This window comes from Apostichopus japonicus, chromosome 6 (assembly GCF_037975245.1).
Source record: "Apostichopus japonicus isolate 1M-3 chromosome 6, ASM3797524v1, whole genome shotgun sequence".
NCBI lineage: Eukaryota > Metazoa > Echinodermata > Holothuroidea > Aspidochirotida > Stichopodidae > Apostichopus > Apostichopus japonicus.
In genome coordinates this window covers 715,586-741,183 of record NC_092566.1, presented here as the reverse complement: position 1 = coordinate 741,183, position 25,598 = coordinate 715,586, and the positions used below count along the sequence as shown (strand labels likewise).

The window sequence follows — 25,598 nt, the reverse complement described above, 5'->3', positions numbered from 1 at the left end:
AAGTATGGTGTATCTGTGAATAGGGAAGCTTGCAGGTAGGGGTTATCTATGTACAATTAGCACCCATAGCAATAGTGAGGTACTTGATTATCTTGACGTTTGCACTGGGGCTGGAACTGAGAAGTGAATAATGGGTCGGGGAGGAGAGGGTGAAGGAGAGGGGAAGGGTAAAGGAGAGGGGTGAGGGAGAGGGGAGGGGTGAAGGAACAGTGCAACGTTTTTTAAACATATCAAATTGATTGCCACTTTTTAAGAGTGTCAGCTTATTTTGCTCGAGAGACTTACTTCCTGCCCCTTTCTTGTTGGTATGTTCCTCCATATTTATTTCTGCGTCCAACCATTTCAAACATCTCTGGCACGTAATTGGCAAACATAGCCTGAGGAAGTAAAAAACAAAATTGAATTTCAAGTGACCTGTTTCCAGTTATAAGTTTATCTAATTTAAACACCCTGGAAAGAGAAAGACAACCGTTTCACCACCGCAGGTTGTGATGGTCAAGATATCCTTACTTCTTACTACAAACTACATTACTGGGATGACAAGTTTTATATAACCAGCTTGTTGCCAGAACTTGATGTATACTGGAGAAAGAACAATATTATAAAACCTAATGAGCTAACTGTTTCTCATGATTCATTTCATATTTACTATGGTGTGACATTGATCCTTTGGATATAGCTGCATGTATATGAAATGCTATCAATCGGTAACACTGATGACACAATGAAGAACCCCATATTCTTGCGTCACGGACATATAAGTGTTTGAGAGCGATTTGATGTTAATGCTGATATTTGATATTATATTTGTTATCTTTGGTTCTATTTCATGCATGTGTACATAGCATGCTATCAATCCTAACATTGTCCATGGAGGATCCAATTCTGTTGTGAATACACATCTCTCACTTAGAAAAGTGTTGCAATCAGAACAGACGCTGACATTTAACATCATGTTTGTAATCTTTGTTTGATAAATATGATATGTATATATACATAGCAACATAGCCAATGTAAAACTAAATTGTTTTGTTTCCACATTATATACATAGCAACAGAGTCAATGTAACCAAACTGTTTTGTGCCCACCTTTGCCTGATGTTTAAGTGCTATATATACTCTTAATATTGTAATAACGTATGCATTATGTTTGCGTACTTATTATTACATAAATCCACACATAGGATCATGCTATCAGTCAATAAGATTCTGTTTGGAATATATAAGTAGGTAAACTTTAACATCACAATCACATTATGTTTTTGGTGATGAATTATGGGAAATCTGTTACTTGGTGGGGTGGAGATGCTATATATTTTGTTAAATTAGCAGCAATAAGCTAACACAGCTTTTGTTAATGGATACTATCAACAAGATCCATATATTGTACACTGTATTATGATGGAATGAAGAAACCTGGGTAGATATTTATGATATTAATACTCATTGTAATAACATATCAATCTGTATCCAGGCAGCATCTGAAGGAGCACAAGAATATATAGATATATACAAGAAGAAAAAACTGAAGTAGGTCATCCAAATAACCAACTTCCATCCAACTGTAGAATCAAAGAGGATCTATTAACCTAATTTTCATCATTAAGTAGTAATGGATGAAATATGATTTATCTCATGTGTGATTTTATTTAATTCAATAAAGCAGGTAATATACATATAATATACAAAAATTATTACTTTCTTGGTGAAAGAAATGAATAATTTACATTATACTTCATGTTACAAAACTAAATGAAACTGAGTCAAAGGACAGGCTAACCAAAGTGATATTTTATTCATGTTTTTTTTTATATCACATTGATTCACATCTATGGTAAAGAACTGGTACTTAAGAGACCATGTTAGACACTAGAATAGTATAAAGATGATTCCAAATATAGTGGAATTCTAATCACAAATCACTGGCAGTCTGTGGATTTATAGGATTTATGTCATGACAGTTCTGGAGTATTAAGAATTTCTTTCTTATTCACCACAGAACACACAGTGACAGAGATAAGACCGGGTTATTCATCATCTGTAGGAGCAATAACCCCTCCATACCTAGAACCTTGCTTTCAAAACAAATCTGAAGTGGTAACCAAAAGTTTCAAGTGACTTCTCAAATGAAACTGCCCTTTCTTAGAAGGAATCAAGGGAAGGCTTTTTGAAGCTGGAGATAGAGACACTAATTAATACATACTCCACAAGAACAATGCATCTCTCAAGATCTTTGCATTCCTATGAAGCAAAGTTTGCTTGAACTGTTTTAATTTGTTTAATTGTTTCCATACAGTTTGTTAAGAATAAAGTTAATAAGATAAGCATTAATCCATGTAATAGAAAAACCAAAAATTTAAGTATTGCAGTATTATTTGAAGCACTTAAATAGGTAATTAATTACACAAGCTTGTGAGTTTCTGTTCCTTGTTCATCAGTGTTATATTTCCGCGGTCAAAATACTTTTGCCGCGGTCAAAATACTTTAGCAGAAGTTGTGGAACTGAATTCGTAGGTAAAATATGTTAAATCCTTCTGAACTGAATAAAATGCTTGGTGATATTAAAAATTAAGGCATGTGATAGAAGATTTGAAATGTGGGGAGTTATCAGGGGAGAGTTTGCTTTTATTTAATTACTCTGACTGGTTAGAACAATAAAAATCTGGTATTCCCAAAAAAACCCAAATAAGGTCCCAAAACAGAGCAAATAAGGTCCCAAAACAGAGCAAATAAGGTCCCAAAACAGAGCAAGTAAGGTCCCAAAACAGACCAAGTAAGGTCCAAAAACAGACCAAATAAGGTCACAGACAATCGTAAGTAACAATGAACAAATTTGTCAACATAAACATTTTTCCCCATAAATTTTCACAGACCATTTTGATTGAATTTTCTCTTTACAGAATTTGTTTCCCATGTAACTATTTGCCATCTTTCCTATCCCACATATTCCGCTCTGATTGTTAATTTCACGCAATACGTTTACGACTAGAAATCAACAAATGAATTTAATGATACGCAACTAAAATACAAGTGAACCTGAACCACATCTCATTCTAATTTCCACGGTCAAATCAAGTGTAAATATATTGTCTGTAACTACCGTATGTTACTCAGGGTGAGCTCTCAAAGGCAGAGATATCAAACCAAGATAGTGACAATTGTACGTCAGTTTGTAGATATGACAGAGCAAACAATTTGTATCGACAAACCGACCAACTTAATAGCATTTGCAATGGTTGATATTTTGAATATGCGAGTCTATGAAAGCAATATCATGAATAGCACTGTGGTTAGTCAATACTCTGTACATGTTCCTTGTCAAACTGTGATGCGACCAAAGGTTACGGTCTGTGCACGACCATATGTTATCATGTCATACAAAAACATGACACTCTAGTAAAACTTGCCAATTACTGAACGTAAATTAATAACTTTGACTAAGAAAGATGCCAGAATGGTGTTTGTAGGCAACTCATAGCATTACACAGCCAAACTAAACTAAGGCTCAAAAGATATTTTTTTTAAAAACTTTTAATTTTATTATTTTTTTTTGAGCCAAGAAAATGTTGACAGTATTAGCAATTTAGTCAGACTTGTATTGATGAATAGCATTAAATTAGTTATCAATGATTATAATTCAAAATATAACAAGACTTTACAGTAATTATGTGTGTTTTACTTGTAGGGTTATAAACAATTGCTTTGGTGTGGTATGTTAGGGTAAGTAAAGTTGTTTCTAGTTTGGTTTCAATTTTGTTTTTCAATTTATAAAGCTTGTTTACAAAACAATAGTATATACTGTACACCAGATGCTACCAGTTTGAATAATGGGCCTGAAACAATTATTTTATGAGGACTATAGTTATTATTTGTAGTCACTTAGTTATAAAAAAAAAGCTTCTTGTGTTTAAGTGTAATAACAATGCTAGTTTTCTATTGAAAGTAATGCTAGTAATGCATATATACAGCAGATACTCATGGCGTGAAGCACTTCATTTCTGACTGACATTATTCGTCCTTCAAACAAGCTCGGATCCTGATATGTTATCAGAAAGATATGAAATTTATCCCATACAATGTTCACTGACTTATAACTTCAAATTGCTGACAAATAATTCATCCTTGTTAGCCAAATCTGAAGTGGGTATTGATATTTCTTCAGGAAGTTTCAGGGGAAGAATATTAGTTTTTTGTTTGTTGTTGTTATAGAAACACTTAACTTTGCATAACAAAGCAAATGTGCATGCTAAAGGAAAGCTAAATGAGAGGTTGAAATATTACAATGGATTTGGTAAAAATTTAACGTTATTGCACTTTTAGTGAATAAAAACAGCAGACATGTACTAAAAAGAATTTGTATCACTGAATCTTATTAATATATCAAGTTCATTGCATCATCACCAGGCTGTTTAAAATTACAGGGAGAAAAAAAAAAAAACTTTAAAGTAGGTCTGGTTCGTTGCTTGGAGGGTTCTAAAATATTTAAATATTTATTTTTTTCAGCTCTTTATCAAACATTAATAATGGAGAATTGGGAGAAATTACAATGACATTGTTAACCTGCTGGGACCCAAAGAGGGACAAATCTTCTGATTTTTTACAAATAAAAGGAATTTAACTGGTAATAAATTGCTTATCCCTGACATCAGACCTCTGACATATATATATATTAATTATTGTATATACATCACATTTCATATTTACTTACAAATTGTTGATAAAAGCAAGTAGCTGCACTTTCAGATAAACACTTGACAAAAATTTAATAATTGATAGATAGTCAAAGATGAAACCAATTGGAAACTTTTGGTTTATCTAAACTCACTAATCTAAATTTCATTCATTTGATCCTACTTCTTTGTGTTACACTAGTCATTGTGCAAACTATAATGATCAGAAACCAAAACCAGCGTTCTTGTAAGATCTTTAATTAGAACCGACCCTGAGAAAGTACTTAGAGGACTAATTAAGACTAGAAAAGGCTGATTAATAATTTACCTCTAGCTGCATCGTTAAGTACAAATGGAGGCGAAGGGTCACTCTTTGTTTGGTTTTCTTCTAATTTTGTGGTTTATTATTAAGCAACAATTAGAAGGTTCCTAGCTATATTACTAACACAGTGTGTATCTGTGCTTATATGTAGGACATGCATCGCAATATATGTTAATGTAATGCATGGAAACTGTTTCTATAGCAACGCTGTTTCTTTTGCAATTACAATATTCTCAATTCTATACAGAAGGTGCAATGAGAATTTGCATATGGGTCCAACCATGAAAATTAACTTACAATCCTCTTAAAATTACTAATTTTGTGTCCCTTACCCTCTTACCCCTCCCCTCCCCCACAAATACAAACATGATTAAACCATTAATAATCAATTTACATATAGTTTAGTCTACTGGCTGGATGCACACATATATCCATTTATGTCAATAGACACAAAATTAAAACCCATTGCAAACTGGGGGGGGGGGGACCTGTGTAGTTAGAGAAATACAGACAATTGTAACTCCTTTTGAATATCTGCAATCATAAGACAATCTTCCTGTCAATTATGATTCACTATCTCTTTCTCGCCTGTTTTTTGGTGGTGCAGTCGTAGCTCTTAGCTAAAACTGATTAAACATAACACTGTACTTTGATGAATGGTTTGTAAATATTTGTTATCTTCGGATCTGGCTGACAGCTTCTCCTCCAAACGATTCTATTTTCATCCGTGTTCTTCGCTCAAGTCCTCTTCATCATCCGATGGATGTTTAAGAGGCGGTAATTACGCTTAACAAACCCATCGTAGGATGATGAGACTATCTGATTCTAAACTCCAGTAATCATCAAATTATAAATGAAAGAAGACATTGGAAAGTTTCTGATTTGCCCTTTTTTGCATTTTACATTAGCGATGGTGGTTTATACCTACCCTAGTCTGCTTTGATGTCAAATCTTTTAACTATTGTTGCTAACTTAAATCTAATTGTGTCATGTTTAATAGACAGCTTTCATAGAAAACATTCCTGAGGTAAGTTAGTTTAAATGGATTGCAAACACGAAGCAACAAGGAATTCAATATCACACATGATATGTCTGGTAAAAAACACATTTAGTGTTGATGTGTTGGGTGTTGGTATAAAGAGAATCTCAAGGATGTGGGTATGTGTACGTCAATGATCATAGATAATTGACATAATGATACAAAAACGATTAGCGATGTAGAAACACGTCAGCAGGGACTTAACTGGTGTGATAAGATCATCAAATTAATGAGTTTTATAATTGCTAGTAATAAATAGAATTATAAGAGAACATTCACACAAATGGTTTTAAAAGTTGTTGATTTGTGGTCACTTTACCAGGTTTTAAAGCATATTCCATTAAACCAACTGATTCACTGTGTGCTAATTTCATTGGTTCCTACCAATGATGCAAATTTAAATTTCTGAACAAAACGATGTTTCACTTAGTAGCAAGATACATTTTATGATGTTTATATACAAAGTTAACATACATTAACCACATTGATTTGCTATGATGAGGTAAAGTTTTAATGTTTGTTTTGAAACATAAGGGAATGTCTAATAATTTTACAATCTGTTACGACACTCACGACTAAAACTAACCATTCATTGTATTTACAAGTGTTTGTGTCTGCTGTGAGATGTTACGATGCAAATAGTTGAAGCAGCCTGAGTACAAAGATGATATTTGGCCAGGCTTGTCTTCACAGAATCTAATCTTAGCCAAACAGTTTGTAATCCGTTTATCTCTCTATATGCATTGTAATGTACGCTACAGACATTATCAATACCGATGGTCTAATTAACCAAACTTCTTGCACAACCCCAAACTGACCCCATTTCTGTAAATAATTACATCTGCTAATCCTCTAGGCTGTTGTCAGATGTAATTAGCGTTCCTGTTATTGGTATCATATCGACATGCCCATCAGAAGCTACTGCTCAGTATGGTATAAATTATGTCTCTGTTATATTCATACTCGATGCAGATGAGGAACGAGTGGTATAAATGAATCCGATGAATATTCATTTATAGGAAACATAGACAAAGATATGTTTTCAGTCCTGCACCCCACCCCCCCTTCCCCTCCAATTGGTCCTATACTTACCAAACCACCAAAGATGAAGAACGTCATGATTACTTTCCCTATGACAGTATGAGCGGTGACGTCACCATATCCTACAGTTGACATGGTAACTATCAGGAGATACACACATGTCCAGTAAGATATCTCATTTGCATTGGAGAAATTGTTCCATGGGTCCCCTGAATTCTCAACCTGTAAATCATAAACATAATGAATTGAAGGTTTAAACAATTGCAATCAGTATGAGATCTTGAGAGTAAGGAGGAAGAATAATCGTAAAATATTAGGAGGGGCATGTATGGAGGTGGAGTCACAATAATATATTAGGAGGGGCATGTATGGAGGCGGAGTCACAGTACTATATTAGGAGGGGCATCTATAGAGGCAGGGTCACAGTAATACAATAAGAGGGGCTTGTTTGGAGGCGGAGTCACAGTACTATATTAGGAGGGGCATGTATGGAGGTGGAGTAAAAATAATATATTAGGAGGGGCATGTATGGAGGCAGAGTCACAGTAATATATTAGGAGGGGCATGTATGGAGGCAGAGTCACAGTACTATATTAGGAGGGGCATGTTTGGAGGCAGAGTAAAAGTACTATATTAAGAGAGGCATGTATGGAGGTGGAGTTACAGTAATATATTAAGAGGGGCGTGTATGGAGGCGGAGTCACAGTACTATATAAGGAGGGGCATGTTTGGAGGCAGAGTAACAGTACTATATTAAGAGAGGCATGTATGGAGGTGGAGTTACAGTAATATATTAAGAGGGGCGTGTATGGAGGCGGAGTCACAGTACTATATAAGGAGGGGCATGTTTGGAGGCAGAGTAACAGTACTATATTAAGAGAGGCATGTATGGAGGTGGAGTTACAGTAATATATTAAGAGGGGCGTGTATGGAGGCGGAGTCACAGTACTATATAAGGAGGGGCATGTATGGGTTAGGAGTGGGCAAAGGGGTAAGAATGCAAAGTATATACCTAATTCCAACTCCCTTCTGATCAAATCATTCATATCTAGTAAAGGCTTAAAATTCAGAAAACAAGCATGGCATTGCTTTGTTTTTGAACAATTTACAAAAGTATTTATTCCAAATGTTATCTTCTCGGGCACAGTTTCCGTTTCATATAGTGCTGTGCCAGAAACGACTTGAATATATCTGAACCCTACAAACATGAAAGCCATTCACTAACTTTCACTTTAAAATATGCTTTGCCTAACTCTCTCTACCCCATCCATTAGGCTTATGTAAATCTATACATTTGGATAGAACCCTTTTATCACCCTAGATATAATCTTTACTGAAAGCTTATCATTTTACACATCTATTTTTGTCCCTCTCATCAATTGCTAGTCAAATCAACAAACAAGATCAGATGAAAAGGCATTAACCACTCCCAGTGAGACAAACACTATAGCTTTGGGATCAATTTGATCAAACTGTTCTGTGTGTATAGTTATTTCAAAACTGAAAGGCGTTGTAAGAAATTCAAGGATCACGAGAAGTTTGTAATAAATCACTATGGAATGAAACTATGAATGTTAAACAGCTTCAAAGCTAAACTCTGCCGAGATGGTATTGAAACAGGCACAGAGACACAGCTAGGAGATATATAAATCCAGCATGCCTTTACTCTAACCCCTCAGTCACACAAGAGCAGAACCCTGCCCCCTCAGACAACCTATCCTAGCTCCAATTTAATTCAATGACACAAGTAGATTCCCATGGAGAGGAAGTGACAGGGAGGGAAAGTTAGTGCTAGATTCAGGGGATAGGAGTTGTTCTAACAATCCCCATTGATTAAAGGGTGTGAAGACTCGCACAAAAAGAAACATCTAATGCCGGTAATCTGACCTAGTTTCGAGTGAGGTGTAACAGAAGTGTAAGACACCACCATCAATCCCAGAAAATACGCACACAGCTTGCTACCTTCGGTATTTAGATACTAGTGTACAGTTAGTACATACAGCTGCGGTCAATACCCACAGTACAGTGTACAAATGATACATCGACGGACATCTCAGGTCCAGCTAAAGATAACAAGGTATCACATTTCATTACTGTCTGCATTTTGTAGCGACAAGCAGAAAACTTCACTTGCTAGCAACGGAAAGTTAACTTTTTCAGAGCGCGGCACGCAGTTTGGGCCGAGTCTTCAATGCCTTTAACCCAGTAGGTGTTGTTTAACAATTCCCTGTGGGATTGGTGTGCTTTAACAATTCCTCGTTGATTAAACCAGTAGCTTTATCATTCAGCGAATAGTGGTTGTTTAACAATCCCCATTGATTACACCAGTAGCTTTTAACATTCAAGGTATAGGTGTTTGTTCTAACAATTCCCCATTGATAAAACCAGTAGCTTTAACGTTCAAGGTATAGGTGTTGTTTAACAATTCCCTGTTGATTGAATAGTTAGTACATTTAACATTCAAAGGATAGGGGTTTTTCTAACAATTCCCTGTTGGATAGGTGTGGTTTAACAATTCCTCCTTGATTAAACCAGTAGCGTTAACATTTTAGCTTTCCATTGCTTGCATGTGAAGTTTTTCTCTTGTCGCTACAAACTGCAGACAGTAATGAAACGTGATGGTTGTTTAACAATTGCCTGTTGATTAAACCAGTAGCTTATACAACTACTGCTACAACCGACGGCAGTCCCTCTTTCAGTCTGTTAAATCTGCTAAGTCTCTAAAGGCTTTTCAAAGTATACTCAATGATGAACTATCTCAAGGATTACCTGTACACAAGTTGACTCTAAATTTTGTTCTTTGAATACCTCTTTAAATTCTATTTTAAGTCTTACTATCCTTCTTGCCTGTTTCCTTCTCTATTAATTCTCTCTTAATTCTATCTTTCCTAGCTAGTTTCTTCTGTCTTCCTCTGTCTTGTCCTAATTGTACTGAACTCTGTGTACCTGGTGTTTATATCTACATGGTCACTAGATTAGGTCACCAGCTTAGACAATAGTCTTTGCCTTTTTTCTAGTGCCCTTCATATGTGTTTACTTTCACACCGTTTTGCTCTATTGTGTTTAACTGGCATAAACATAAGAGATATATAACTATGAAATTGAACACTCATCACTTAAAAGTACAATAATAGTAATGTTTTGTTGTATTCTAAAAGAGTCTTTAAGTGACGAGCATTGTCAGAGCATTCATTGCACAATAAACTATATACTAAATTAAAGTACTAAAATACTATATTAAACCATAACCATAAACCACCAATAAGCTACATGACTTACACACATCCTTATTCAAACACAATAATGTAAATCAAATATTTAGAAGCCCCAAATACATGTAAATGACCTGTCATAGACAAGAACCAAAGCATACTGCAATGATATACAACTCTGTTATCATGAATATCTAAAAGCACCCACCAAATGTACGATTCCTGCGATTGTCAGCCACATACTGAAAAATATTGTGACAAGCGAGACTAGTCTAATTGAGTTACTCGTTCGGAGTATGGTTAGGAACTGCAGGATCTCTGACAACTGTAGAAGTCGTAGTGCCCTGAGAAACCTCAAACCTGAACAAAGAAAACAAAGTAAAGTTGTCAATCAATTAACAGAATTTCAACATTGCTATTCATTTTTTTCTTATCTTTAAGGGGAGGGGGAGGGACGGTAGGGGAGGAATGGTCTCCCTATTCCATCTACTGTATAAAGAACATCTTGGGGTTTAGTGCCTTTTTTTCTTATTGTCTTCAAATTTATTTGGCAATAACAGAAACCCCTTTCCAGTATGGTAATTAAAAAATGCAGAATATGTCCTTTCCACATTTAAAATATTTTAATCATATCTTCTTCTCTTCGTTTCTTTAAGATACTCATCCTCTTTCCCGTTCCTCCATCTTCATTAATATTCGTATTCACTTATCCAACGTCATGAATATGCATGCTAATTTCAACTTTATATCTAATGTTATTACTTGATATCACAACTTGGTCAATTAGTTCCCAAGAGGCTTTTCACAATTCAATTAAAATTTCATAATTGTGGTAAAAATGAAACAGATTGGTGATGAGCTAGTTTTTGTCATAAGTTGCTACTTAGCCTCCTTGGTCAATTGCACGTTTTACTTAACGTCACTGGTCTGTAATTTTGCAAGGCCCCCCCCCCCACCTTGAGTGGTTTTGGTTTCAATGAAATGGGAATTATATCATGTTAGTAATATATAAATATGCAACTATTTGCTTGAAAAGTCATCCAGCGGTCACTCAGTCCCACTTTTAACTGTCGTGGATGAGAGCAAGTTCTACCATGGAGGTAGTGTTTTTACCTCCATGGTTCTACGTAGTTTTACATAACACTACTGTTCTTTACTTCTTCGGTTGGGTTTCAAACTGACCAGGCAATTAATCGCTCACACCAAGATGATTCAGTCCGTCACCTTCTATAACATAATCTTCTCCTATTTCTAAGCTCAGACGAACGATGACTAGTCTATAATGAAACTGCGCACATCAAAGGCCAGCAAAGGGCTCATTGGACATTGATGAGGGACGTAGACACAAAAACTCAAATTCTTCATCACAGCTGAGATGGCAAGATTAAGTTAAAGGTTCTTTAGAGATTAAATATCAAAGTCAAATAACAGATCAAATTTCCATCAAAAACCTTCTTCCAGAACTGAGCATTTCTGAGGTGTTAAAGTTTGACACATTGTATTTGATATGTTGACATACTCACCAAGCCATGTTCTTGACATGATAAGGGAAACGAAGATAGGTGGAATGGTTGCGAAGTCTACGACGGAATTCAGAGAGAGCCAAAACCAAAATTTGTCCTGGGCTGCCAAGAACTGCAAGAGAAAGGATAATTATGATTGTTTACAAATATTGATACTTTCATAATGATATAAGAAATATACCTTGACTTCTTCAGGTCTAAACTTTATATCTTTCTCAACGCAAAACATACTTGCTGAATCTATTCGAGGGTTAACGGAACTTGCTGGCACAAGTGAAACCTCAAAATATGGTTAAAGTTTGTAATTTCAATCAGTGATTGTTTATTGGAATGTCCATGGAATGCCCTGCCATTGACACTCGGCCTTTTACCAGCTTCTGATTGTCTTAAGTTCCAGCTTAATAATCATCTTTCCTATCCTATAATTTAATGACTGATCTTGTTTTTATTTGTCTTAACCTTCTTTATATTAAATATATATGATTAATATACTTCTGAACTTTTGACTATCATTACTTTTATGGATCTTATATTTTTACTATTTAAGAATTTTTCTCTAGTCCCATGTTAAATGCTTTAAGATATTCTTTAATGCAAAGTGCTACACAAATATTTTTGTTATACTGTAATCAACCACTGTTACCATTACTCGGTCAGGGTAGGTGAGCAGACAATTTCTCTTATCAATTTTTAAACTGTGACATAGTCCTAAATATTAAAAGATACTTAGTCAGCCAAGTTTGAATGTAACAAAATTGTATGTTTCTTAACGGTCACACTGCTCGGTTTCTCTGTCGTCAGAAAAGGGTGATTTTAATATGTGTACTGAGCCTTGATAATTAATACTTTTCATGCATGACATTGTGTACATTTTTAACTAAGTTCATTTACCTTTCTGTACTGTATAATGTATTCGGTCATTTTATAGAAGTATATTTCGGTCACCTTTGACATACACAGAACATGATGTTAACAAGAACGAGACTGAAGAGTGCCCGCAAGAAGCTTGGAGTAGCTTTATATAAACTTGAACACCCCCTTCACAAAATACAAATATGTCTAAATATGAAACAATAAAACGAGAGAGAGAGTAAAGAAACACAAAGACATGTGTGGATTATTACAGGGCAGTCCATGACATTGTGTGACAGGGCAGTCCATGACATTGTGTGACAGGGCAGTCCACGACATTGTGTGACAGGGCAGTCCACGACATTGTGTGACAGGGCAGTCCATGACATTGTGTGACAGGGCAGTCCATGACATTGTGTGACAGGGCAGTCCACGACATTGTGTGACAGGGCAGTCCATGACATTGTGTGACAGGGCAGTCCATGACATTGTGTGACAGGGCAGTCCATGACATTGTGTGACAGGGCAGTCCATGACATTGTGTGACAGGGCAGTCCATGACATTGTGTGACAGGGCAGTCCATGACATTGTGTGACAGGGCAGTCCATGACATTGTGTGACAGGGCAGTCCATGACATTGTGTGACAGGGCAGTCCATGACATTGTGTGACAGGGCAGTCCATGACATTGTGTGACAGGGCAGTCCATGACATTGTGTGACAGGGCAGTCCATGACATTGTGTGACAGGGCAGTCCATGACATTGTGTGACATTAAAATAGTAATGAAACAACTATGTGTATGTTATTACAGGGCAGTCTATGACATTGTGTGACATTAAAATAGTAATGAAACAACTATGTGTATGTTATTACAGGGCAGTCCATGACATTGTGTGACATTAAAATAGTAATGAAACAACTATGTGTATGTTATTACAGGGCAGTCCATGACATTGTCTGACATTAAAATAGTCATGAAACAACTATATCAAAAAGAATTTTTTCTTGATTTTCAAAGTTCATCTAATATTGTAATAATATCCTAATCTGATTCTTCAGGATTTATCTCACTTTATCAAAGAAAATATAATCTCACTTTATCAAAGAATCATGGATTATTCGGTAGCTTCCAGAATTAAGGGTGGTCCAGACATTAGTTAAGTTGGATATTGGATATAGTCGTACGCCTGTAGTACTTGTAGTGTCTAGCTGGCGCTGTTGAGCTGCTGCCTGTTTTCACTACTTTTTGCTGCTACTATTCAACGGCTGCTTACGATTCACTTATTGTCAATACATGGACTGGGCTTCTATATTTTTGGACCATCCATTTCTTGTCTTCGATCAAGAATGTTGAGAAATAAACTGAGGATGTTTGAACTATGGACTGTTTCTCTTTTCATCGAGCCTATACCTTACTAACTTCCACGTTACAGAGCTCAATTGCCTTTCTGTATACAGGAGGCCATCACATCAATACTCCCATTTTGTTTGTGCAACAGACATCACTAATCCTATTCAGCTTCAGTTTGGTTTCAGGAATAGTCACAATGGATTTCCCCTGCGCGTATTGTTCTGCCGGACTGTCGGATTTATGTTTACAATGGCTTGAACCTGTTGGCTGACTGTAGGATGAAGTATTCCAGTTCAGAGCTGTTGAAGTTAAGGAGCAAAGGCGGCTCACTGCCTGTAGAAATATTCTACACAGTGAAGCAAAATGGCCTTCTGGTTTCCCGCAGAAAAAGGGGACGAAGAGCAGGAGCTCATATACAGAGGTTCCTTCGACACTCATCAGGTTTGGATAAAAATGGATCCTTTTCTACTAATCCAGTAACGAATAGAGCATGTTCAAGGTTTGCTTTATGGAATGCAAGATCTTTGAGATCCAAAACTTCCGAAATCTCAGAGTTCATCATTTCTCAGAAAATTGACATTATGGCAATTACTGAGACCTGGCTTTATGGTGACCATCGTGACAATGTAGCAATAGCAGATCTCGCTGCAACATTCCCACACTACGAACTGCATCATGTTCCTCGTACAGATCGTTCTGGCGGTGGGGTTCTTGTTTTTCTACGGAACACTTACCACGTGACTGAATGTGACATTAAAGCCCTCATCTCGTTTGAATACATTGAACTTGTAGTTTCAGCTCCGTCTCAAATTCCTCTAAGGCTGATAGTACTGTACAGGCCACCGAAAACGAAAAATAAGCAATCAACTACATCCCTATTCTTGAAGGAATTCCCAAAGCTTATTGAGTCCTTTTGTTCGGAACCTGGTTATGTGATGATTGTTGGGGATTTCAATTTTCACTGTGATGATATGATGAACCGTGACACTGTATCTTTTCAGGATTTATTATACTCTGCCAACCTCAAACAGCATGTTGCTGTTCCCACGCATCGTGGTGGTCACACATTGGACCTCATCATTTCTCGTAATGATGATGATTTCATATCTAACATCGATACCACAAGCTATCTTACCTCCGATCATGCTGTAGTTATGTGCTCGCTTGAAATTGGACGTCCGCCTCTTTCCAAGATTGAAATCAAAACACGGAAGCTGAACCAAATAAACTTAGAAAGCTTCAGGCGAGACATATTATCATCTCCTCTGTATACATCCCCTGTCTCGAACCTGGATCAGCTGGTGGATATGTATGAACGAGTACTGACTGATCTACTTGACAAGCATGCCCCAGTCATGGTGCGTAAAATTACACGCCGACCTCACTCGCCTTGGTTTACAGATGATCACCGTAGCTTGAAAAAAGAAGTTCGGCGTTGCGAGGCTCAGTGGCATCACACAAAATTGGCAGTTCACAAAGAGATCTTCATTGAGAAATCCAAGCACTACCATGCTGTGTTGAAACAGGCAAAGAAGAATTTCCATCAAAACAAGCTGGTCGCTTGTAACTCTCGCCAACTCTTCAAGGAGGTAGAAAAGCTAACGTCTCCTAAGATCTCCAATGTTAGGCCTAATACCTCCGATAATGGATTGCTAGCTAATGAATTCGCAAATTTCTTCGTAAACAAAATCGCACAAATTCGCAACAACATTTTGAACACTGATAAACCACAGCTTTCAATGACGTTACCTCCTGATGAAACCTCTCACTGTTTTCCTCGATTCGTTCCCGTGTCTGGGGAATCTCTGAGAAAAATCATCATGAACTCCCCCGCCTCAACATGTAGACTGGATCCGATTCCAACAAGCCTGCTCAAAAACTGTATTGATGTTCTTTTGCCGACCATCACTAAAATTGTGAACCTCTCCTTGTCAAATGGGCACTTTCCGGACTCTTTAAAATGTGCTCATATAACACCTCTCTTCAAAAAAGGGAAGGTATGCAAAAATGACCTGAAGAGCTACCGCCCAATCGCAAACTTGAAGTTCCTGGCCAAGACAATTGAACGTGTTTGCTCAAAGCAGATCCAGAACTATCTCCGGAACAATAAACTGCTTGGTGAGAAGCAGAGCGCTTATCGTGCCCACCATAGCACGGAGACGGCGCTGCTGCGCGTCTACAACGACTTGCTTCTCACTGCTGACAAGGGCGAGGAGGCCATCCTAGTGTTGTTGGATTATTCGGCAGCATTCGATACCATTAACCATGACATCTTCTTTCAGCGTCTGCAGAATAGATACGGTGTGTCCGGCAACGCTCTGTGTTGGTTTAAATCTTATTTCACCAACAGATCCCAAGCTGTAGTTGTAAATGACTGTATATCTAATGTTCATAAACCAGTAGGAGGAGTTCCTCAAGGATCTGTCATGGGCCCTTTATCGTTCACAATGTATACCTCACCTGTAGAGGATATTATTAAGGCCCATGGCATGAGCGGTATGTTATATGCGGACGACACACAAGTCTATGCGATTAAATCTGGATGTGATCATGGAGCCACACTCGCAAAACTTGGAGCGTGTATTTCCGATATAAGGTCGTGGTCTGCTGCAAATGACATGAAATTGAATGACGACAAAACTGAACTAATTCATATATCTTCTAAATTCCGAACTGCTGCTCCAATTCCTTCACTGAAGATTGGAACCACACACGTCGAGCCAGTCAACAATGCCAGGAATCTAGGAGTTATTTTCGACAAAAATCTGGATATGAATCAACATATTAATAACATATGCCGATCTGCTTCTTCTGCTCTTCATAAAATCGGAAAGATTCGCCGCTGCCTGGATCAGCAAACAGCCGAAACACTAGTCCACGCCTTTGTTTCATCCCGTGTTGACAACTGTAACAGTTTGCTATACGGTTTGCCCGATCAGCAGGTGAATAAGCTTCAACGGATACAAAATTCGGCGGCAAGGTTGATAACCCACACCAAACGGTCTGAACATATCACACCAATCCTTCGTGATCTTCACTGGCTTTCTGTGAAACAACGCATCAACTTCAAAATCCTGCTTCTAACTTTTAAATGTATCCATGGACTTGCTCCAGTGTACCTACAAAACCTCATCCGGGACTATACGCCGAGTTGTTGCCTCCGATCCAGTTCGAAATCTTTACTGGTCACTCCTCCTGTATGCACTAAGTCATACGGCTCTCGCTCGTTTCAGTTCTCTTCCGCTGTCCTCTGGAATGACTTATCGATCAAAGTTAAAGAAGCTCAGTCAGTAACCAGTTTCAAATCTCTCTTAAAGACTCACCTGTTCTCTTGTTTGTAGTTTTCTGTCCTTCAGCGCATAGAGACTTAAGTGTGTATTTGCGCTTTATAAGAACTGTGTATTATTATTATTATTATAGTCAGAATTATCTGAAATTAATGTTAGTGTGCCTCGGGGAGGGGGTGGGGTCCACTTCCAACTATTCTATTAATGATATATACAGTTGATATAAGACCAAGTGAAGACACTTCTGTCAGTTACACAGTATACTGATGAGATGCCATAATGTGCATAATTACTAGACATAATGTGGTTATAATGACCAGATAAACTACCAGTACAGTGCTGTACTTGCTAAATCCAAAGAAATTAGAATTGTTTTGTAAATACCGATATAAAGCAAAGATTTGTTTATCATCAAAGTCACAGAACACTATCATTGCAGGGACCTGAAGTTGATAGAGTTGTTAAAACTGAATATTTTAGGGGCACGTATCGATGAAAATATGCCTTTTCCATGTGATATGTCTAAAGTATTGTGTAAAGTATATTAAATTGTGTCAAGCTTTAGCTTACATTGTGCCATGCTTTGAACACATGCAATAACTGTATGGTATCATTTTATGTATCAAAAAAGATGGAGACAGATTTCTGAATTTTCCTTGATTATATGTACTTCCTATATAAATCATATGATTTTATCACTACCTGAAAAGTATATTAAATTGTGTCAAGCTTAGCTTACATTGTGCCATGCTTTAATCAAGATGCTATTAATGTTTTTTAAATCTGTTTAATATTTTACCTCACAGTACACATGCAATACCTGTATGGTATCATTTTATGTATGTAAAAAGAAAGACAGATTTCTGAATTTTCCTTGATTATATGTACTTCTTATATATACATCATATGTTTTAATCACTACCTGAAAACATTCATACTACTGCTTTAAAAGCAGAGTTCATCTGGATGTCAAGAATAATCAATAATGATAAAAAGCATCCACTGTATCCTGTACTTAAGGGTCTTTCAGTTAAAGCCAACAGAAATTGACAAAATCCTCATATCTTGCCAAATTATAGAACCACAAGCATTCAGAAATTATTTTATTTACTGCACTAGAATCTTCATTCATACAGAAGTACTTGAACCTTTGTTATAAATTATTTTAGCAAATGAAGCATTTAATAATTTATACCTTTATTGACTTTTTACTTCTCTTACCCTTTAAGTACACTAATATTTGTATATAGTTAATACTTAGTCTATCATGATACTCCTTTGTTTAAATATTTATATTTATAAATGAAATGAAAAGAGAACTCTTGATACCTTAAGTCTACAGGCTATATACACCACTAATTTATTAAAATGAATAGATTACTTTAATACTTTTATTTTAGTCTTAAACGTACATTTTATTTTGACAATATCTTGCCTGATTATTAAAAGTTAATGATGCTGCTTTAGGAATTCACAGACTGTTTTCATAACTTATACCACTGGAGGCAGAATTTTTATCTTAGGTGAGTAAAAGGGACAAGGAGTCACGTTATGAGAACGTTATTTGTTTGTAGACTGCTATTAGTATTACCCCTAAATATGCTGGAAGGTAACACATGGTCGCTCATGTGCAAACTTCGCCAACACGTTACAGCCATGTACAGCTCTCTGCCTTGCTGAGGCATGATACTAATAAGTTTAGTTATAAACACTCCCCCATGTCTGGGATAAATTTAGAGACATCAGAACTACTAGCAGAATAATTTTCAATATTTTGAGCATATTTTTTACATGTCTATATCGGAAGCACTTTACTTGTGACCTGTATTAAGGGGGGTAATATGAATAACATAAATTGCAAAAATTGTAAGAAAAATGAGGAAAATGCCACATTAATTGATAGATTTAGAAATAGATTTCTCCAATTGTGTCGGGGAAGGATAAACTGATGGTTATCCCATCTGATTCCATTATTGAAAGACTAGTTAAGAAGGGCTAGATCCAACACAGGAACAATGAATAATACATTCTGTTAAAAGCTTAGGCACTAATTTCTCATACAGCTAATGTGTTAGGCTCAGAGTCTATCATCTAAAAAGGATGACATAACTTGAATTGTTACTGATTTAAGTGGGACACTTGGTAACCCTTCCTCAAGGAGTGATGACATAACTGCAATATTAAACTAAGAGAAATGTAATGAAAATAAAGTAAAAGCTTCAAAGATGATGATAACTGAAAACAAATCTATAAAGAGAGATTTTATGAACTATATCCATTCAACAACTTATCACCAATCAAAGAGACTGTTTTTATCAGTAGGACAGGGCAGAGGACAATGCTTAGAATATCATGAACCCCTAATAAAACAGACTTTAAACATCTAAGTCATGCATTAAAATTGTCCTATAAACCCTCTCGCTGTCGGCATCCTACGTCACACATTTTAATTGCCGTTATATTTAGCAGCCATTATTATCATCAGTGGGTAGTCCCAGCAATACATGAACACAAACATTGAAGCAGCCCATGAATATCAGAATACCTGCATCTCCAGCTCAATGCAGGTTTTAAGATTATCTCTGTTATTCCGATGCACATGATGTACCACACAGTGCCGGAGCTGTTGGTGGTAAAAACTTGATTGCCCTTTACTAATCAATTATTCAGCACTCATCATACATTGATGGGTTAAAGAGGCCACCTAAATCTGACCTGGATTGCAAGATAGCTGATGGCGTTAACACTTCATAACTTATCTACCCTCAACAAGAAATAATTTACGACAAACTGTCTTTTCTTAGTCACCTAAAACCAGATGTTTGTGGATATCAACTGATTCGCATCAAAAAGATATGAGTTAACATAAACAAAGTTACTCAAAGTTACTTCTCCTACTGTACCTGCAATTGAACCCTTCTCTGGCCTATACATTTTTTTCTATTAAGAATGTAATTAAATATACTAAAGATCATATACTTTGTAAACAGTCAAGTAGCATTGTGGGCTCTTTGTGTGATATCCAATGTACGTACAGGTAGTAGGTGTTATCTTAATGGAAAACTATGTTGAGTTAAAGTAATGTAGACAATAACACAGGCCTATAGTAAGATAAATACACCAGAGAGATATTCAAAGAATCCAAGCTACTGTCCCATTCCATTTTGTACAATATGTCTTGATGTGTGTTTAACTTTCTCACAAAGCACACAGAACAGTTGATGTAATTGGAACGAAAGATCTTAATATTTCCTTCTGTGACGCCGCTCACAGTAAAATCACAATAATCCTACAAATTGCATGTTTGATGGGAAATGGAACATTTTGCCTGATGAAATAATGTCAGCTATGTCTACTACTGCAATGGAAAGGAAATAACTTTCATCAGTAAAAGTAACTCATGAGCCTGAAGATTTTTTCTGGTGAGGGGGGTGTGTAAAGTAAGCCACAATCTGGGTTATTATGAAACCTATGTAGAAATGGTCTAAATAACATTTGTTACATCCAACATTACCATCTGACTATAGCAAACAAACTGTCTCCCTATTTTATTCTTTGGTCTACCAGTTCAAATCTATCACCTTACTTGAAGTCACAACAACAGATGTTTTAGAACATCAAGGAGGCCATGTCATTAATATAATGTTTGGAACAGTGTTGATGATTGTAACAGCATACAAGGTTTTCCATGGAATCAAAGAGTAAAACTTTGATAAAGCTAGATCTATTCTCTAGCTTCCTACTGAAGCTGGTTAAGGGACTCTACCCCATGGCCCTAACAAGTTATCCCATGACCCTCACAAGTTATCCCATCGCCCTCACAAGTTATCCCACAAGTTATCCTAAGTTATTCCATCTGTCAATTATCCATTTCCCTTCAAGAAATTCAAATCACCTCTAAATTCATGAACAATCGAGTCATATAAAACAGCATTCTGTTAGAAATCTGAATTCAAAGTCATTACTATAGTATGATTTATTTGAGGATTAAGTCAAGAAGCCATTTATTGCAAAAAGTCCAAGATTTATGTTTTGGGCTGTAATCAGTAGGCATAGCCGCTCTGACATTTTGGTCTTCAGAAAATTCTTCCAATATTTATCTACTTTTGAAAAATGAAATGCCTCTATTAAAGTAAATTGCTTTCTCTAAAGTGATGTTGTATGGAATATCTAATTATGTAAATAAAAACTGAAACTTAAAAGATGTTTAAAATTTCAACAAGATTCAAACAAGTGTGACCTCAAGATTGTAATCATGTTTATAATTTCTTAGTCAATTACTGCTTTAATTCCAACAATCTGCCAGCTTGTTTGATAAATATTCTTTTTCCTTCCATTAAAATTTGATGATTCATTTCCAAAAACTAATTCAAACAAACTTGTAAACTTCATTTCCGTGGATCTAAAATTTCATTACCCATCTGGCATTGTATCAAGAGGAGAGAAAACCGGTTGTTACAAGAAAAATTAAGGGTTCCGCTTCAGTGTAACCACTGACTAATGGTGCATGGCACACATCCCATTTCCTTCACTAAAATTAAATATTAACAACTCTGAAAGCAGGTTGTATTGATTTCAAGTGGTTTTAAAATATGTAAGAGCTGAAGCACTATACACTTTCAAATATTAAACTGAGATAATAAACAAAAACAAAAGAAAAACAAGATTCAGTACTTGCTTATTACGGTATATATCCACTCAATATTATCAATCATTTACGGAGCGCTGTTTCTGTAGCAGCTCAAACCACACATATTAATCATGTATATGATTAAACCAATTGAGCAACTTCAAGATGTTGATTGGGATTATCTGAGTATTATAGTCATTATAAAAGTCTTGGTAGCTTTGAGGTTTATAAGCTTTTGTCCTTACAAAATACTGGAAAAAAAAGCTATTCATATCTGGACTTTAGATACCAATTTTCCCACTTTTGGATATGTGATGTGCTGAGATTAGAAGAGTAGTTTGCTATGCAATACCAGACACATTACAGTTGTGTATTAAACCTTTAATTGCATGTAACATTTCCTGCATCACACAGTGTACATCACACAGTGTACAGTCTACGGTTATCTCTAGCTCAAACAAGAGTTGCAACTGAATTGTACTTATACCCAATGATTGTGTTTGTAATCAAGTGATTAAGACCATTTGCTGACTGTAACAATTTGGGAGAGTAATAATGCTTCTTAATACTTCTAAGTTCTAAGGAACAATGAACTAATTACTTCAGTGATAACTAACGAGTCCAGCTGCATGCTAGGAAATTGTGTAATTTGCATAATGAAACTGTTTGATTCAACAATATGAAATGTTATGTAGTCAGATAACAATAGTCAACGGTTCAAATTAGTATAAAAGCTGAGAACATCTCGATATATATATATATATATATATATATATATAGAAAATAAGATTATTGCATATTAAAAACAGCTGGACCAATTAACTGATGGCTTATTGTATTTGTCAACTACTATGGAAAGCAACCAACACAGACACTAAAAGGTCAAAGGTTAAATAAACTAAGATAAACAGTCACGTTATTAGACTTATTCTAGAACCTTAGAGTTCTGTTTTGGTAAGAACAAACAAAGATAAATGGTGAGCAATTTGAAAACATGTAAGACGACTGTTGCTACCAGTAAAAGTGATGAAAGCAGTTTAAAGGTGAGGATCCAGATTGGATCCTAAGCGATATGTATTCAAACTTGAGTGCACAGATTACTTGCCTGCTAACACCAACTATCAAACTTGCAAAGAGCAGGATTTGAACCAGTGACCTCTGGGTTACACGCCCAGTGCTGTACCGACTGAGCATTTAGTTGGTGGCGATTCCTATATAGCCATTTCAAATGAAACTGGGTCATTATCCCTTGTTACAGGGAATGCACAGTACTGTGGCTTCTGACTGGCTCCCTGGGCCTGTAACCCAGAGATCCATGACTCATGCTGGGCCTGTAACCCAGAGGTCCAAGACTCATGCTGGGCCTGTAACCCAGGGTCCAAGACTCATGCTGGATGAGCGACTCATGCTGGGCCTGTAACCCAGAGGTCCATGACTCATGCTGGATGAATGACTCATGCTGGGCCTGAAACCCAGAGGTCCATGACTCATGCTGGATGAATGACTCATGCTGGGCCTGAAACCCAGAGGTCCATGACTCATGCTGGATGAATGACTCATGCTGGGTGAATGACTCATGCTGGGCCTGTAACCCAGAGGTCCATGACTCATGCTGGATGAGTGACTCATGCTGGGCCTGTAACCCAGAGGTCCATGACTCATGCTGGGCCTGTACCCAGAGGTCCATGACTCATGCCGGGCCGGTAACCAGAGGTCCATGACTCGTGCTGGGTCCTGTAACCCAGAGGTCCAAGACTCATGCTGGGCCTGTAACCCAGAGGTCCATGACTCATGCTGGATGAATGACTCATGCTGGGCCTGTACACCAGAGGTCCATGACTCATGCTGGGCCTGTACCCAGAGGTCCATGACTCATGCCGGGCCGGTAACCAGAGGTCCATGACTCGTGCTGGGCCTGTAACCCAGAGGTCCAAGACTCATGTTAGGCCTGTAACCCAGAGGTCCATGACTCATGCTGGATGAATGACTCATGCTGTGCCTGTAACCCAGAGGTCCATGACTCATGCTGGGCCTGTACCCAGAGGTCCATGACTCATGCCGGGCCGGTAACCAGAGGTCCATGACTCGTGCTGGGCCTGTAACCCAGAGGTCCACGACTCATGCTGGGCCTGTAACCCAGAGGTCCATGACTCATGCTGGATGAATGACTCATGCTGGGCCTGTAACCCAGAGGTCCATTACTCATGCTGGACCTGTAACTCGGTGGTCCATGACTCATGCTGGACCTGTAACCCAGAGGTCCATGACTCATGCCGGGCCGGTAACCAGAGGTCCATGACTCATGCTGGGCCTGTAACCCAGAGGTCCATGACTCATGCTGGGCCTGTAACCCAGAGGTCCATGACTCAAATACGGTTTTAGCTATGAACTTGTTTGCTCTTTTCAAATTATCAGACTTGTTAGATATGACCAAAACAATCATAAGTTTTTGTAATTTGCTTTGAAACTCCCAAAGAATTATTAAAACTGATGCAAACAAGTAATAATTTCAAATTTTACTCCAGTAAACAAAGGTGTATCGCAAACTATACATTTCAGATTTATAAGAACAATTCGCCTTTATAGTTAGATACTGTAAGATGCAACTGAGGAATAGTACAATAATTTTTCTACGAATTTGATTTTTTTAATTAGCTGGTGTTTCTTGTCTTATTTGAATTACCTTCTGGCGTTACCTGAATAATTTATGTGCAAACTCTACAGAGCAGTCAATTAAGATCGGACAAACACTGTTACCCGTGATTGTGTGAAATGAAGGCATCATAATTCAAACATTTTGAATAAACTAAGCCTTTATCATATCCATAGAAAATGTATTAGTTAGATGTTACTGTACTTTCTGGGAGGTTAGGTGTTTGTTATGGTTGCTAACACAGGAATGCCACTCATGAAATCAACAAAGTCTTCAGCTGGTTGATTTAAATGTCACGGATAACTAACTCTGCCAGATAGATAATAATAATATTTACTGGGTATAACTGTGGATACATTGACAAAAGAAGTCCTTCCTATGTCAACAATCCAAATAGCATAAGGAGTATCTTTGATCCAAGGGGAATGAGGGGATAAAGTAAAGATGCAGTGGGATTGTGGGGGGGGGTGGAAGGGGGGAGTCTTTCCTATACCAATCCAAATAGCACCAGGAGTATCTTTGATCCAAGGGGAATGAGGGGATAATGTAAAGATGCAGAGAGATTGTGGGGGGGGGTGGAAGGGGGGAGTCCTTCCTATACCAATCCAAATAGCATCAGGAGTATCTTTGATCCAAGGGGAATGAGGGGATAAAGTAAAGATGCAGTGGGATTGCAGGGGGGGTGGAAGGGGGGAGTCCTTCCTATACCAATCCAAATAGCATAAGGAGTATCTTTGATCCAAGGGGAATGAGGGGATAAAGTAAAGATGCAGAGAGATTGTGGGGGGGGTGGAAGGGGGGAGTCCTTCCTATACCAATCCAAATAGCATAAGGAGTATCTTTGATCCAAGGGGAATGAGGGGATAAAGTAAAGATGCAGTGGGATTGTGGAGAGAGGAGAGTAGGGGGGGGGTCCTTCTTGCACCAATCCAAATAGCATCAGGAGTATATGATCCATGGGGAATGAGGGGATAAAGTAAAGATGTAGTGGTATTGTGGAGGGGGGAGGGGCGGTC

General features: G+C 37.2%; 1 protein-coding gene across 41 annotated transcripts in view; it reads right to left on the bottom strand.

Annotated features, from left to right (window-relative positions):
• LOC139968579 (calcium-activated potassium channel subunit alpha-1-like) overlaps positions 1 to 25,598 on the bottom strand; it is a 156,461-nt gene that overhangs the window by 63,184 nt on the left and 67,679 nt on the right. For all 41 annotated transcript variants that reach the window (XM_071972679.1, XM_071972690.1, XM_071972680.1 and 38 more), the window contains exons 4-7: positions 11,808 to 11,919; positions 10,493 to 10,644; positions 7,124 to 7,294; positions 286 to 377 (exon numbers count right to left, since the gene is read on the bottom strand). In XM_071972679.1, coding sequence (XP_071828780.1) covers positions 286 to 377; positions 7,124 to 7,294; positions 10,493 to 10,644; positions 11,808 to 11,919 — 527 coding nt within the window. The remainder of the gene's footprint in view (positions 1 to 285; positions 378 to 7,123; positions 7,295 to 10,492; positions 10,645 to 11,807; positions 11,920 to 25,598) is intronic.